At 34.1% G+C, this 16169-nt stretch overlaps 1 protein-coding gene across 3 annotated transcripts in view; it reads left to right on the top strand.

Annotated features, from left to right (window-relative positions):
• The window catches only part of ARHGAP42 (Rho GTPase activating protein 42), a gene marked incomplete at its 5' end in the record, with an annotated part of 285594 nt that overhangs the window by 197675 nt on the left and 71750 nt on the right, over positions 1–16169 (top strand). For all 3 annotated transcript variants that reach the window (XM_082683338.1, XM_082683336.1, XM_082683337.1), the window contains one exon: positions 7918–8028. In XM_082683338.1, coding sequence (XP_082539464.1) covers positions 7918–8028 — 111 coding nt within the window. The remainder of the gene's footprint in view (positions 1–7917; positions 8029–16169) is intronic.

The following is a 16169-nucleotide window of genomic DNA, read 5'->3' as shown; positions in this document are numbered from 1 at the left end:
CCAGGATAAATCACATATTAGTCTACAAAAGAAGCCTCAACAAATTCAAAAAGATCTAATTCTTACCATGCATCTTTTCTAACCACCACACTATGAAACTAGAAGTCAACCACAGAAATAATTTGGAAATACCACCCATGCATGGGGGTAAATAACATGCTACTAAACAATGAATGAGTCAGCCAGGAAACCAAAGAAGAAATGAAAAAGTACATGGAAGAAAAAAAAAGAAAAAGAGAAAATGCAATGCTCCAAAACCTTTGGGATACAACAAAAATGATTCTAAGAGAGAACTTTGTAGCAATACAGGTCTACCTAAAGAAGTAAGAAACATCTCAAATAAACAACCTAATATTACAACTACAGGAGCTAGAGAAAGAACAATAGACAAAATCAACAAAAAGAAGGAAATAATGAAGCTTAGAGCAGAAATTATTGATATAGAAACTAACAACAAACAAACAAAAAAACCACTAGAAGAGATCTATGAAACTAAGAGCTAGTTTTTTTAAAAAAATCAATAAAATTGATAAACCTCTGGCCAGACTTATCAAGAAAAAAAAGAGAAATTACTCAAACAGAATCACAAATGAGAGAGGAGAGATAACAACTGACACCACAGAATACAAACAATAATAAGAGACTAGTATAAAAAACTATATGCTAACAAGTTGGACAACCTGGAAGAAATGGATAAACTCCTAGCAACATATAACCTAACAAACTGAACCAGCAAGAAATAGAAAATTTGAAGAGATTGATAACCAACAAACAAACTGAATCAGTAATCAAAAAATTCCCAAAGCCAAAAGTCTAGTACAAGATAGCTTCACAGGCAAATTCTATCAAACATTTAAAGAAGAGTTAATACCTATTCTTCTCAAACTATTTCAAAAAAATAGAAAAGGAAGGAAAACTTCCAAATTCATTCTAGGAGGCCAGCATTACCCAGATACCAAAACCAGATAAAGACGCCACAAGCGAAAAAGAGAACTACAAGCCAATATCTCTGATGAACATAGTTGAGGATATCCTCAACAAAATACTAGCAAACAAGCCATAAATTAAAAATCATTTCCCACAACTAAGTGGAATTTATTCCTGGGATGTAAGTCTGGTTCAGTATTCATAAGTCAATCAACATGATAAACCACATCAATAAAAGAAAGTAAAAGAACCATATGATCATTTCAATGGATGCAGAAAAATCATTTGACATAGTACAACACCCATTAATAAAAATCTTGAACAAAGTAGAGTTAGAGAAAATATACCTCAACATAATAAAAGCTATATATGAAAAATCCACAGCAGATGTTATCCTTTATGGGGAAAAACAGAGATTTTCCTCCAAATTCAAAAACAAGATGAGGATGTCTACTCTCACCACTTTTATTCAACATAGTACTGGAAGTCATGGCCAGAGCAATCAGACAACAAAAAGAAATAAAAGGCATCCAAATTGGATGCTAGAACTGCTAGAATTGATAAATTCAATAAAGTCACAGGATATAAAATTAATGTACAGAAATCTCTTTCATTTCTATACATCAATGATGAAATAGCAGAAAGAGAAATTAAGAAAACAATCTCATTTACAATTGCACCAAAAATAGTAAGATACCTAGGAATTAACCTAACCAAAGAGATGAAAGACCTGCACTCTAAAAAATCAAAATGCTGATGAAAGAAATTGAAGATGACAGAAAGAAATGAGAAGACATTCTATGCTCATTGATTGGAAGAACAAATATTTTTAATATATCTATACTACCCCAAACAATCTACACATTCAGTGCAGTCCTTCTCAAGATACGAACAGCATTTTTCACAGAAAATAATAGAGCAAATTATCCTAAAATTTGTATGGAAACAGGAAAGACAATTCCAGACTTTAAGTTATACGACAAAGCTATAGTAATCAGCACAGGTACTGGTACAAAAATAGACACATAGGTCAATGGAACAAAATAGATAACCTAGAAATAAACCCACAATTATATGGCCAGTTAGTCTTTGACAAAGGAAGAGAGAATTTCCAATGGGAAAAAGATCATCTCTTTTAACAAATGGTGCTGGGAACTCTGGACAGCTATATGCAAAAGAATGAAACTGGACCACTTTCTTGACTATACACAAAAATAAATTCAAAATGGATTAAAGACCTGAATGTGAGAACTGACACCATAAAAATCCTAGAAGAGAGCACAGATATAATTATCTGACTTTGGCTACAGCAACATTTTTCTAGATGTCTCCTGAGGCAAGAGAAACAAAGCAAAAATGGACTATTTGGGTTACAGCAAAAATAAAATGTTCCTTCACAGTGAAGGAAACAACCAACCAAACTAAAGGGAACCTACAGAATGGGAGATGTTTGCAAATCGCATATCTGATAAAGGGTTAGTATCCAAAATATATAAAGAACTTGTAAAACTCAACACCCCAAATCCAAATAATCCATTTAAAAATGGACAGAAGACATGAACATTTTTCCAAAGAAAACATACAGATGGCTAACAAAAACATGAAAAGAGTCACATCATCACTTACCATGAGGGTTATGCAAATCAAAACTATAAGGTGATTTCACCTCAATCCTGTCAGAATGGCTAAAATAAAAAACACGAAGAACAAGTGTTGGTGAGATATGGAGACAAAGGAACTCTCTTACATTATTGGTGGGAACACAAATATGATGTAGCCATGGATGGAGGTTTTTCAAAAAGTTAAAAATAGAACTGTCTTATGATCCAGTTATCAGGCTACTGGGTATTTCCCCAAAGGATATAAAAACACTAATTCAAAGGGATATATGCACCCTTGTGTTTATTGCAGAATTTATACAATAGCCAGTATATGGGAGCAACCCAAGTGTCCATCAAAAGATGAACAGATAAAGAAGTGGTGTGTGTGTGTGTAATGGAATATTCAGTCATAAAAAAGAGTGCAATCTTGCCATTCCCACCAATGTGGATGGAGGTAGGGACTATAATATTAAGTGAAATAATTCAGTTAGAGAAAGACAAATACCATATGGCTTCATTTAATATTTGGAACTTAAGAAACAAAGATGTATGGAAGTGTTGAATCACTGTATGATACACTGTATGTTAACTGGAAATAAATAAAAACCTTAAAAAGAAAACAAAGAACAAGGGTGAAATAGAGAGAAGGACACCAAGATTTAAGCAAGCTCTTAATTACAGAGAACAAACTGATGGTTACCACAGGGGAGGTGGGAGGATGGGTTAGATAGGTGATATAGGGATCAAGGAGTGCACTCGTTTGATGAGTACTGTGTTGCTGAATTACTATATTTTACACCTGAAACTAATGTAACACTGTATGTTAATTGGAGTTAAAATATAAAAATTTTAAAAAGAATATAAAAGTATATTTCATCAAAGAAGAAATATAAACCATAATAAGAATTTTAAGTTTCTTTTTTATATAAATACTGTTTCAATGTCACACATATTAAGAAAACAATGCAGTTTAGTAATTGCAGCAGGATATTATTGTAACTTATGAGGATATAATATGCATAGTGAAGGTGTGGCAAACAGTACACTTTTGTTTTTCTAGTGGGAACATAAATTCATTCAGTCAACTCTAAGGTAAATTTGACAACTTATGTCAACAGAGTTTAAATGTGCAAGATAATTAAAATGATTATGCTGGCCAGAATTTACGGAGGAATTATCAGTCATGAGTGAAACAAAAATTGTATAAATACATTGATGGAAGAATTACAGGGTAAAAATTGAGAAACATCTGAAGTGGCACAAATGAATAATTGGAATAAATATGCCAATATAACTTGGTGAAAATGGAGTGTAATATGGCTGTAAAAGGTTCTATTTGCAAATTATTTAAAGATATTGAAAAATACTCATTAGATAAAGTGGGGGGAAAAGTAGAGCTTAAGCCAGAATATGCAGTATTATTCAGGTTTATTTAAGTTTGTGTGTTACATATCAAAATATAAATGGTAGGATTATAATTCTTGTTTTTATTTTTATGTCTTAATGAATAATGAGTAAACTTACAATAATGAATATATATTTCTTTTATAATCTGGAAAAGAAAACAGAGGAGAAAAAGGGTCCACATATCACTATATAGTCTTTCAACAGGTTCCTTTTATCCCCACCTCCTAAATGAAGGGAATCCCTTAGAGTCTATGTTTATGTCTCTATTGTTATAGCATGTGTGTCCCTGAAATCTCTTCCTCTGCACTGCCTGTAACATTTTAATGACTATCTCCCGGGTAAAGATTTCATCATACCTGACCACCTGCTCTGCCTATTGCTGGTTCCCAGGTCTTCAGACTATCAATTCTTAGTGAATGTGTGAAATTCCCCATCCTGATTTTCTCAGATTTGCTTCTGTTTCTCATTTATTTAATTCTCAATTAATGCTGATATTATCTCTTGTTATCAAAATTATCTTTAAGTTTTAAACTTAAACTTGGGAGCAACCTAAGTTTCTTGCTTCCTTCCCCCTTGCTTCTCATACCCACATCTTTCAATTTCTCTTTCTTATTGGGATATATAAACACCTTTACCCCTATCAAATAAGTGGTCTTTTATCATCACATGCACCCAGTCCTGCCTTTTAATCAAAATATTCTACACTGTCCTCACCATAATCTTCTTGAAATACTGCTTTGACAAATCAACATCTTCCTCAAGCTTTTGTCCTGTTTACATGATGAAGTTTGCACTCATTCTATCTTATGCCTTTACTCTCATTTCTTATCATTCCAAACCTGGCAGTCTTCTGAAACATAACTTTTCTTGACTCTATTCCCTCTCTCAAACTCCTCTCCTTTTATTTCCACCTACTCTAAAGCTCTTCATTTTTCAGGGTCCAGCGTAAATTCTTTCTCCTCTGGAGGTAATTTGACAAATATCACATGGAACTATTTTCTTTATCTTAAGTTGACGTAGATAGCTTATTGGAGCTGGGGGAGAATCTATATATCTGAGAACTATATGGTTTTCTTAAGAAATTAACTTGTTTCTTTTTTTAGCAAGATGACTTTACTGTCCCATTCATCTTATAAATGGCAGTTTATACATATTGTTCTGACATAAATATTTCTAGTGCTCCCTCTTAGTTTTAAAAGTTGGGACAGTAAGCTAGATGGTTATCCTACTGATCCAGTACAGAATACAGAATAACAGCTGTTACTGGATATATGAGTAAGTGCCTTCTAGTGAACCACGTGCTATGAGCTTAAGTACTAGAGGGAGTCACCTTAAATAAAAGAATGTTTTTCTAAATTTCATACTGAAAAGTAATTAAGCTATAGTATTTCTTAAGCTCTGTATATTCTGGATGACTCTTTAAAGCAGGTTCAGTATATTGAATATAGTTGTTTAGGTTGGAAATAATGGAAAACCTGCATTACTGACAAACAATAAGAGCATTTATTTTCTTTTATTCCCCTTTGTGCTCCCACTCCCTATCTTTTGATAACATAGGATTGTGTGTGGCCAATAAGTTTCTGAGGAAATTACTTAATACTCTTAGATAAGGGACCTAAGGTCAAGACCACTCCTAGGTTTGGCCATTTGCTAGGAGGACTCACTGCTATCATTTATTACAGTGAAAAGATACAAAGAAAAATCAACAGAAGTGCATAGAATGAAGACTGAAGGAAAGCAGACACAAACTTGCAAGAGTCCTTTCTCAGCGGAGACAGATAGAACATGCTTAATTCCCACAGCCATCAATTGTGACAGCACATGTAAAAATGTTGTCTATTAGAAGCTCATAATAGACCGAGTGCCCATAGATTTTATGGGGGCTGGTCACATAGGTACTCTCTGCCTTTCGTATCCTTAAATTCTAGACTCCCAGAAGGAAAACAGGTGTTTGTAATAAATCATATTGTTGGCACAATTCAGGCACAGGGAGCTACTCTTTCCTGTTAGTGGTAGGTACCTTCCTGAAATCCACATTGCCTGATACCAGCAAGGACTGACCTTGTAAACAGACCTTTCAGTGGAGAGCATTTAGGTCTTCACAGTTTTGTTGACACAAGTAGCCATCTATGATGTAAAGGTGTCTCAAGATTTTAGTTTGTTCCCTTGTGCTAGTCTATACAATCAGTGTCATTATTTTTTAAAGTAAAGAAAAGCTTCAAAGGTAACTTGTGGCATAGATTTTTCTCTCTGAGATTGAAAACATTCTCAGATGGTTTACACCCAGTGTTGTACTGGAGTTTTCTTTTGGAGAGCTGATTTTCTTATCTCTTCCTAATTAACACATTCAGTGAAAGTAGGTTTGTGGTTTGGAACTGGCTATTTTGGGAATATTTACACCACAGAAACCAGCATAGACTGCAAATCAGGCATTCCCACCAGAGACCCAGTTGTTAAACATTGATCATATCACCACCTATACCTCCTTACTGTTCATTCTGTAAATATTGTATTCTTCTAACAGTGATAAGAAGAAAATATATATAGGTATATATATATCCTAAACTGTTTTCTGGGAGCTGAGAAGCTTCTGGTTCAAATTTCCTACCTGATTTATATGTTCTTTTGTATATTAGTTTGGAAACTTGGAATTCCCAACTTTAAAAATCTCTAATGAGTTGCTAATAATATTGGATTATTTTTATTTATATAAATTAATTAATAGTAAATAGTTATTACTAAAGGTGTTTCAAATGAAATTTTAATATGCTGTGATGATGTTCAAGCCAACAAACCTAATTTTATCTTTTTTAAAGCTTTTCTATGTGAAATTATCATTGTAAATGGCTCCAAAGCATTTTCTATTCCCAAATTATTGTTGGTGGATGCTTAATACTCCAGAGAGCCCATTCTTTTCTTTTCATCTGCTCTTGATAATATCAACTGGTAATGAAGAGTACAAAACTGGGAAAGAAAAGTAAAATTATGATTCTCTACTAAATTAAGATCAGTTTTAAAGAGGACATCAGAAGATGATAATAGGGGGAGCCTGGATGGCTCAGTGGGTTAAAGCCTCTGCCTTCAGCTCAGGTCGTGATCCCAGGGTCCTGGGATCGAGCCCCACATCGGGCTCTCTGCTCTGCAGGGAGCCTGCTTCCTCCTCTCTCTCTGCCTGCCTCTCTGCCTACCTGTGATCTCTGTCTGTTAAATAAATAAAATTAAAAAAAAAAAGATGATAATAGGTATGAAGAAGAGGCAACATCAAAAATAAAAGAGAAAATTATCTCGATAACACTTTCTCATACTTCTTCAATAGAACCTTATTGCAGTTATGCTTAATAAATGTGCATAACATTGATAAAGCATGATTCATTAAGTTAGAACTATTTAATTTTTTTTTCGGAGATTTTACCTGATGATGTGACTCTACTGATTATTCTCAAATGATTTCTCCCTCAGTAAAAATCCAAATTGTTACAAAGTATCTAAGATTTTTTTACAGTGTGATGTCAACCTTACTTCATTCACCCTCCTATCCTCTACTTTTTTACTCTATAGACAAACTCTGTCAGTATCTTTCATGCCTCTTTACTTTTTTGTGTTTCCCTATTCATTGCCAGTTGTTCATCTCAAGATTCAACATATACCACCACCATTTTCTTTCTGAATTTTGTTTCTTTTTCTATGATTCCATAGATGTCCATATATATTAATATGCCTTCTTTATGTTTTTTATGGTGAATGTTGTATGCTTATCCTCCCTCTCTTCTTCACATTCCATACCATATAAACTCTAGGGGGCAAGGACTGTGTTTTCCTTGTCTCTGTATGTTCAAAGCATAATAATTGCTATATTAAAACTTTTTGTAGAACTTAATTTTTGATAAAAAATTTGAAGTAGAATAGGACTTGAGTCCTTTTCTATATAGAATTATCAATGATTACTCTTTGTGTCATGATTTGCCCCTTTTTTACTTTTTAGGCAGATACACAGATTGACCGAGAACATCAAAATTTTTATGAAGCATCACTAGAGTATGTCTTTAAAATTCAAGAGGTTCAAGAAAAAAAGAAGTTTGAATTTGTTGAACCGGTAAGTTTCAGTTTCCCTACAAAATAGTAGTTCAACACAGCCTATGAAAACAAAATTTGTAATGTTTTTCTATTGGACATGTGATTTTTAAAAACAAAAGGGAAGGGATGTGTAGAGGAAGGCTACTAGGTGGAGGATAGAGCACTATTAGGGCAGTGGAACTATCCTATATGATACTATACTAGTGAATACATGTCATTATGCATTTGTCAGAACTACAGAATATACAATGAAAAGGGTAAACCCTAATGTACAATATAGAAGTTAATTAATAATAATCTATCAGTCTTAGGTTTTCATTTGTAACAAATGTACCACACTAATGCAAGATGTTAATAATGGGGGAAACTGTGGTGGAGGTTGAGGGAACACATGAGAGCTCTTTATATTTTCTACTCAATTTTTATATAAACCTAAAACTGCTCTTAAAAATAGTTTATTAAGGGAAATATTAAAAAATGAAAAGGGTCACATTATATATATACCTAAGTAAATATAGCTCAGCACTAAAGCGACCTATTTACTAAACCTTTAGGTGAAAGGAGAAAACATAAGGTTTTATTTCTCCCTTTGTCCCCTTCCGCTTCCTTGCAAGGCTGGAATCTGCCTGACTTCCCTATAAAGTCATTTATCTTCCTAAGTCAGTGTAAAAAGTAATGGATTTCCTAGTGTAAATTGCATTACAGGAAAGAACAGGTGGCTGGTCTTTATAAGCCTACTTCATTTTCTTAGCATTTTTTCCCAAGTACTACCATAATATGTTACAGTATTGCCTGAGTAGGCATCTTCATAATGCATCATCTGTGATGAATCAAAGTAAGTCCTGTAAGTCAAGATAATCTTTGTTAATATATAATGTTCAATTCCCATGAAATGAGTAGATAACAATAGTTAAATACATAGATAATCTAAAAGATGATTTAATCCTTATTTTTCTATGTCAGTTTTTAAGAAATCTGTTTATAATAAGAAATAAAATACCTGTTTCTAAGTGGAGATTGTGGGAAGAAGGGAAAAGAAGACACATTTTAAAATGTATTTGATGAGATTTCATTTCTAGATGGAAGCCCATCATTGATTCTTTAAGATGATAGGAAACAGGCAGAGCAGATCCTGGGAAGAGTTCTAGTTCCTACCTGGCTCCCAGCCACTTCTACTTTACTTCTCTCCCTCCACCTGAAGCAGTCTGACTCTCTCCTATAAACTGGGCACTTGGCAAGTTTATATGCTTCAGCTGGACAAATTTAAGGAACTGAAGGCCACAACGCAGGCTCAGGGATTTAATTTTTACCCTTTATTTGGGTTAACAGTCTTAACTACAAGTTCTGTTTGCTAAATAATTAAGTCTTAAATTCCTTAGAATGAGTTAGTAACTTCTTGGTTAGTAGATGTTTGGGGATCTCATTAAATTTTATATGAGTTAGGGGGTCTTCTGAAGCTTATCTGTGGCTCAATGAGAACTAAGCAGCCTAACAACCCCCAGTCTAGGAAGATGGCCAGTACTTAAAATTCCTTTCCCCTTTTCATTGACGAAACCCTGCCTCTGAAACCTACCATGATTTTTTGAAGCCTCTCTGATTTCAGCCAAACTTCCTCCTTAGGATCTGTTTCTTGGGATTTCTGAATTTTAGCTTTTCTTGACACTAAATTTGTGGTGTATGCCCATGATATCTGATGGTATTTTTTCATATTTCTTTCTTGTCTGCTCCCATTCCTTTCAGATACTATTCTTATCTGCTATGTTATTTTTCTTCCTTGCACCTGCAATGACCTTTTCACACATTCAGTACTTCTCTCCATCTCCCCTGGGGAGCGACATGTCTGGGGAGGGACATGTCTGAGGAGGGACGGACACTCGGGTAGCCTATCACCCTGTAAAAGCCTCTTTTATAGTGTATCCTGTCTGGGAACAGAGAACTAGACCATTCTGTCAGATGATATCATATATATAAGGAGAAGACTGTAAAATTGTTTGCTCACAGGTGACTGATAGATAAGAATTTATGAATTCCTTTGGTAATACATGTAGAGAGGTGGAAACTGTACTTCACTTGAAATGTGTTTTCTTCCTTCCCTCTACCGTATCCCAAACTGGGATGGTCTGATAAATCTGTAATGCATGCCTTTCTTGTGATACCATAATCAAAACTGATGTTAAATTTGTCCTTCTTCCAAAATACGTCCTTGGCTACTATACATTTATTATTGGTCTGTCTGGCCAAACCATAATAATGCTGTCAGTTTAGCCTTGTTCTCATTTCTAGCCATATAGCTTCATCCACGGGATGTAAATTAAATTTACATCCAATGTAAATTTAATTTCCTTTGCAGTAATGAGAAGAATGGAAATGGAAGCAATGAAACATGGGCGTGCTGCTTTTTAGGTTATGTATTTGCAAATTAATTCTGAGGAAAGAAATTTTTTTTAATTTCAAAAACAAAGTTCCCAAGAGCTATAAACATGAAACATATTAAAAAAACTAATATTTTACCCTTTTTGTTCTACAGAAAACCCAATTCCTGTTGCATTATTGTTTATATTGCAGAAATCTAGTAGTCTACTCTAGTTTTGGCCCATATTTATTTAACAGATAAACATTAGAGTAAAGCAAAATGTTACAAGGATGGGATCTATCTTCTATAGATTACAGTAGATAGATATAGTTAGATATAATGTAGAATGAAAATTTTAAGTAGAGAATAATCATTGGCACTAAATATCATAAAGTAAGAATGTCCATATGTTTGAGATAATTTTACATTTTTCAATTAATGTCAAGATCTTACTTCTGGGGGTGCCTGGGTGGCTCAGTGGGTTAAGCCGCTGCCTTTGGCTCAGGTCATGATCTCAGGGTCCTGGGATCGAGTCCCGCATCAGGCTCTCTGCTCAGCAGGGAGCCTGCTTCTCTCTCTCTCTCTCTCTCTCTCTCTCTCTGCCTACTTGTGGTCTCTGTCAAATAAATAAATAAAATCTTTAAAAAAAAATAAGATCTTACTTCTTGCCATAAAATTTCAACAGAATATTAAGGAGAAACAATATTATGCCCATCTTATCCACAGGTATATGGATAAAATCCAAGACCCCCAGTGGATGCCTGAAACCAAGGGCTGTCCTGCCCCATGTATACTGTGTTTTTTTCCCCCTGTACATACCTACATACCAGATAAAGTTTAATTTATAAATTAAACACAATAAAATATTAACAATAATAACTGGTAATAGAACAAATATAAGAATATGCTATAATAAAAGTTATGTGAATGTGATCTCTCAAAATATCTTACTTTACTCACCCTTCTTGGGGTGATGTGAGATGATAAAGTGCCTATATGATGAGATGAAGTGAATAATGTAGGCATTGTTAATATATTGTTATTGTTAGGCTACTATTAACCTAATGATAGGTCAGAAGGAAGATTATCTGCTTTCACACCATGGTTGACTGTGGGTAACTGAATCACAGAAAGCAAAACCTTGGGTAAGAGGATATTACTATATTAGAAATAAATATTCCTACAGTGTCATTATTTCAAGGAAAAGCCAGTTCTAATACATATAAGAATGGGGGACATTCATATTTTTTTTTTTTATAAAACTATGTAACTGTTCTTAAAAGATACAGAAAATCAGCTTTTTAAACTCAATTCTTCATTAGATAGTTTTAATGGCCTTTCCCCTCCATGTATCATATCTTATATAGAAAGTGATTGTAGTTAACTGATCTCCAGACCTACAGTATCCGATATGGTAGCAACTACTCATGTTTGGTTATTGAGCACTCAAAATGATAGTTTAGATTAAGATGGGCTGTAAATGTAAAACACATACTAAATTGCAAATGTTTGGTACAAAAATTATGTAAAATATCTCAAAACCTCTTTTATATTGCTTAAATATTGAAATGATAACATTTTAGATATATTAAGTAAAATATTAAATTTCACTTGCTTTAATTTTTTTATGTGGCTACTAGAAAATTTTAAATTGCATATTGGTTTGCATTTATTCACACGTTTCTGTCAAACAGGGCTAGAACTTCATCCTTTCAGATTTGCCAACAAGATATATAAGTTCAGGGCTAAAAGGAGGGGAAAGATCAGAGAGGGAAAAACCCCATCTTGCAACTCTTGATCTTAAGATCTTCTGCTTCTCAGAGTTACTTGGAGCTTGTGAGAATTTTGAGAGGTAGGAGAAAAAGCTTCTCAAGTATGCTGAATATGAACAAACTTACCTAAGAGAGTTGAGCCCTAGTGTATTTGTTATATATTATGGTACATGAAAGTTTGTGGCTCAGAAACCCAGAGAATCCCTTTATGACTTAACTCCCTCACGGTTCATTCACCTGCAGTTTGTGTATGTTTTGATCACATTCTTTTGCATACTTAGCTGAAACTAACATTTTATGAGGAACTACCGTGTCATGTGTTTTCTCTGTGTTCTCTCACATGGCCCATACAACAGCTTTCTTGTTAGGTAGTTGTTATTTGTCCAGATGAGGAAGTCACAGGAAGATTGGTAGTTGCTTGAGATCACAAACGTAAAGAGAGGGAGACTCAGGAATCCAGACCCCAAAGCTGAAGTCCTGTATAGTACTATTTTCTGTCTCACTGGTCCCCTGACAATAACAATTAGTCCTTCCTTGACACTTGCTCTGACTAGATAAAATGGATGACTATAGAAAATTGTGTTGTAAAGTTATTTTAATTCCTTAAAATTAGAAAAAAAATTGAGGTTGACCTTTATTTTGGTAAAGGTGCTTGAATCAGTGCACCTATCTTTCTATATATTCTTTCTTCCATACTTTTTTTTTTTTTTTTAATCATCCTTTTTAAAAAAGTTGTCCCCTCCCTGACCAGGCTGCAGTTGACAAACCACTTTTCATGTAGTGACAGACAAGTATAATGCCTGAGAGGTAATAAGATAGAATTCGGCTCTCGTCATACAGCTTGTTTTTTTTTTACAGGCTTGTTTTTCAAACTCTGTGTACCTTAGGTTTTTATTTGTAAATTGGGAATAAAAACCATAGCTCCCAGGATTGTGGTGAGGCTCATCCAATGCAGGTAACACACAGCAAGTGCCTGGTGCGTCATTAGCATCAGTAAGAGATCAGCTGGTATTGAGCTCTCATTGATTGTCAGCACTAGATGTGAAAACAATATTGATAAATTATTTTTTAGTGTGGCTTCAAAGCCAGATATAACTGTTTCGAAAACACATTTTTAATTTTAACATGCTTTAAAATATACATCTAAATACTGTAAGAACATGTATTACTGTAAGAACGTGTATTAGAGTATTCTTTTTAGAATTCATTTTTGTCTTTTTGTATTATGTTTAAAATTAATATGAAAAATGAAAATAATCTATTATATGTAACTAAAACATACTATTTTTGACACTCTGCCCTTAGTGTGTTAAATTTAATTTTAACTCTTTTGCTAAAGAAAATTTTACTTAATCTGCTTAATATGTGTTAGCTTTTTATCTTATTATATCATGAAGTATACTAGAAGATACTTTTGGGGTTGTCTAAAGTTTGAATAATTTGGAGACTCAATAAACTTGCTAAGTTAAAGTCAAATAGTATATAGACCTGCAGGTCTTGAAAGCTAAACCTTTTTGTGTTCTTTTTTGGGTATAATTTATTAGCTTTAGTGTAGAAAATTTAATTTAGGATAAATTAAAGTGAGCAAATATAAAAATGTCATTTCCCCCCCAAAACTCTGTAGGACAAAAGTCTAAGTTTCTATCTTACTGAAAACCTAAATAATAAACAATAAAACTGTCCTCAGATCATACATCTTAAAATCTATTTTGGTCCTTGGATTTAGTTCTAGCTACACTTACTGAAAATCTGAAATTTGTAAAAGCAATTAGATAGTGAATAGAAATTTGGAAAAGTAAGAAAAATATATCGCATTGGTTTGGTTGATTCATCTCCTTGTACTTTGTGTTAGAAATGAGTTATGTAAAGACCTTATCTAAATGTAGCTTCTGTTTAACTTTTTTTATTTTTATTTTTTGTAGTTTCAATGTTTTATTTAAATTATAGTCAACATACAGTGCAATGCTAGTTTCAGGTGCAGAACCCCGTGTTCCATCAACTACACACAACACCTAATGCCTATCACCACAAGTGCCCTCCCCAATACCCATCACCTATCCAGCCCATACCTCACCCCCAGGAACTCTCAGTTTGTTCTCTATAGTTGTGTCTTGGGCGCCTGGGTGGCTCTGTTAGTTAAATGTCTGCCTTTGGCTCAGGTCATGATCCTGGGGTCCTGGGATCGAGCTCCACATCAGGCTCCCTGCTCAGAGGGAAGCTTCCCCTACTTGTGTTTTCTCTCTTGCTGTCTCTCTCTCTCTGTCAAATAAATAAAATCTTTTTAAAAAGTGCCTTTTAATGGTTTGCCTTTCTCTTTTTTTGTTCACCCTATATTCATTTGTTTCTTAAATTTCACATATGGGTAAAATCCTATTTCTCTTCTTTCTCTTAGCAAAATACTCTCTAGCTCTGTCCATGTCATTGCAAATTTTAAGAGTTCATTCTTTTTGATGGCTGATGAATATGTGTACACACACACACACACGATCTCAGTTTGTGATTATTCTTTAACCATTCATCATTCAATGGACATATGGACATTCGGGCTCTTTATATAATTTGGCCATTGTTCATAATGCTCCTGTAAACATTGGAAGGCATATATCCCTTTGAATCAGTATTTTGTATCATTTGGGAAATACCTAGTAGTGCAATTGCTGGGTGATAGAGTAGCTCTACTTTTAATTCTTTGAGGACCCTCCATATTGTGTTCTAGAGTGGCTGCACCAGTTCAAGTTCTTACCAACAGTGCAAGAAGGTTCCCTTTTCTCCTCATCTTCGCCAATACAGATTGTTTCCTTTGTTGTTCATTTTAGTCATTCTGACAGGTAGAAGGTAATACCTTATTGTAGTTTTGATTTGCATTTCTCTGATGATGAGTGATGTTCAGCATCTTTTCAGTTGTCTGTTAGCCATCTGTATGGCTTCTTTAATCACCTTGTTGGCTACAGTTCTGTTTTTTTCTGTTTCTTTACCACAGAAGTTTTCTCCTGCCACTTCATCTGGATTCCATTCCCTTGAAATCTTGGAAATTTGCTGGAACTCCACAGATACTTGACTGCTGATATAGCCATGATTTCAAAAAGTTTTGCCTTTTTTTAAAATTAATTGGATCTATGTCCATGTCTGTCCATTCATTTGTTCTTCTGTCTTTTTTTAATCATCCTCTTTTAAAAATTGTCTCCCCAGGCTGCTTTTCATATTTGCCTCCCTTTTCTTCAGTTTTCTGATTTATTTGATTATATTTTTATACTCTTTCATTTCCATTCAATAAATTGCTCTGAATAGCTATGGATTAAAGCATTCACTAGTTATTTTGAGGCTGTTATCTAAGATATTTATCTCTAAATTTCCTCCAAGTAAGGAGTAGCAAAGAGTACAGATTTAACTCACAGGCTGGACACTTGTACTGGATGAAAATTGATGCCTTGCTTTTTCCCTGTGTTTCCCATTTTCTTAAAGTTTTCAATGGCCAAATAAAGAGGTATTACATGAGATTTGGATTTTTTTTCAATCAATTATAGTACTCTGTATGTGAACTATATTTTATTTTTTTAAAAGCAGTCTTATTGGGGTATAAATCAACATAACCGTACAGTTCACTCATCTTTAGTTAATTTTTGTCTATGGTGTAAGGTAGGGTGACAACTTCATTCTTTTGCATATGGTTATTCAGTAGTCCAGGAATCACCTGCTGAAAAGACTGTTCTTTACCTGGTGTATGGTCTTGGTGCCCTTTTTGAAAATAAGTTGACCATAGAAGTGTGGGCTTACGTCTAGATTCTCAATTCTTAGACATTGATTTAATGTCTAATGCCAGTATTACATTGTGTTGATTACCATTGCTTTGTATTGAGTTTTGAAATGGAAAAGTTTAAGTCTAAGTACTTAGTTCTCCTTTTTCAAGATTGTTTTGATGTTCTGGGTCCCTTGGAACTCCATATGAGTTTTAGCATCAGCATGTCAGTTATTTTAAAAAAGTCAGCTGGGCTTCTCACAGGGACTGCATTGAATCTCTCCATCATTTTGGGGAGT

The sequence above is a fragment of the Mustela nivalis genome (genome assembly GCF_964662115.1).
Source record: "Mustela nivalis genome assembly, chromosome: 9".
In the NCBI taxonomy this organism is placed as follows: domain Eukaryota; kingdom Metazoa; phylum Chordata; class Mammalia; order Carnivora; family Mustelidae; genus Mustela; species Mustela nivalis.
Note: the sequence above shows the minus strand (reverse complement) of the source record. Positions and strands in the feature narration are given on the sequence as shown.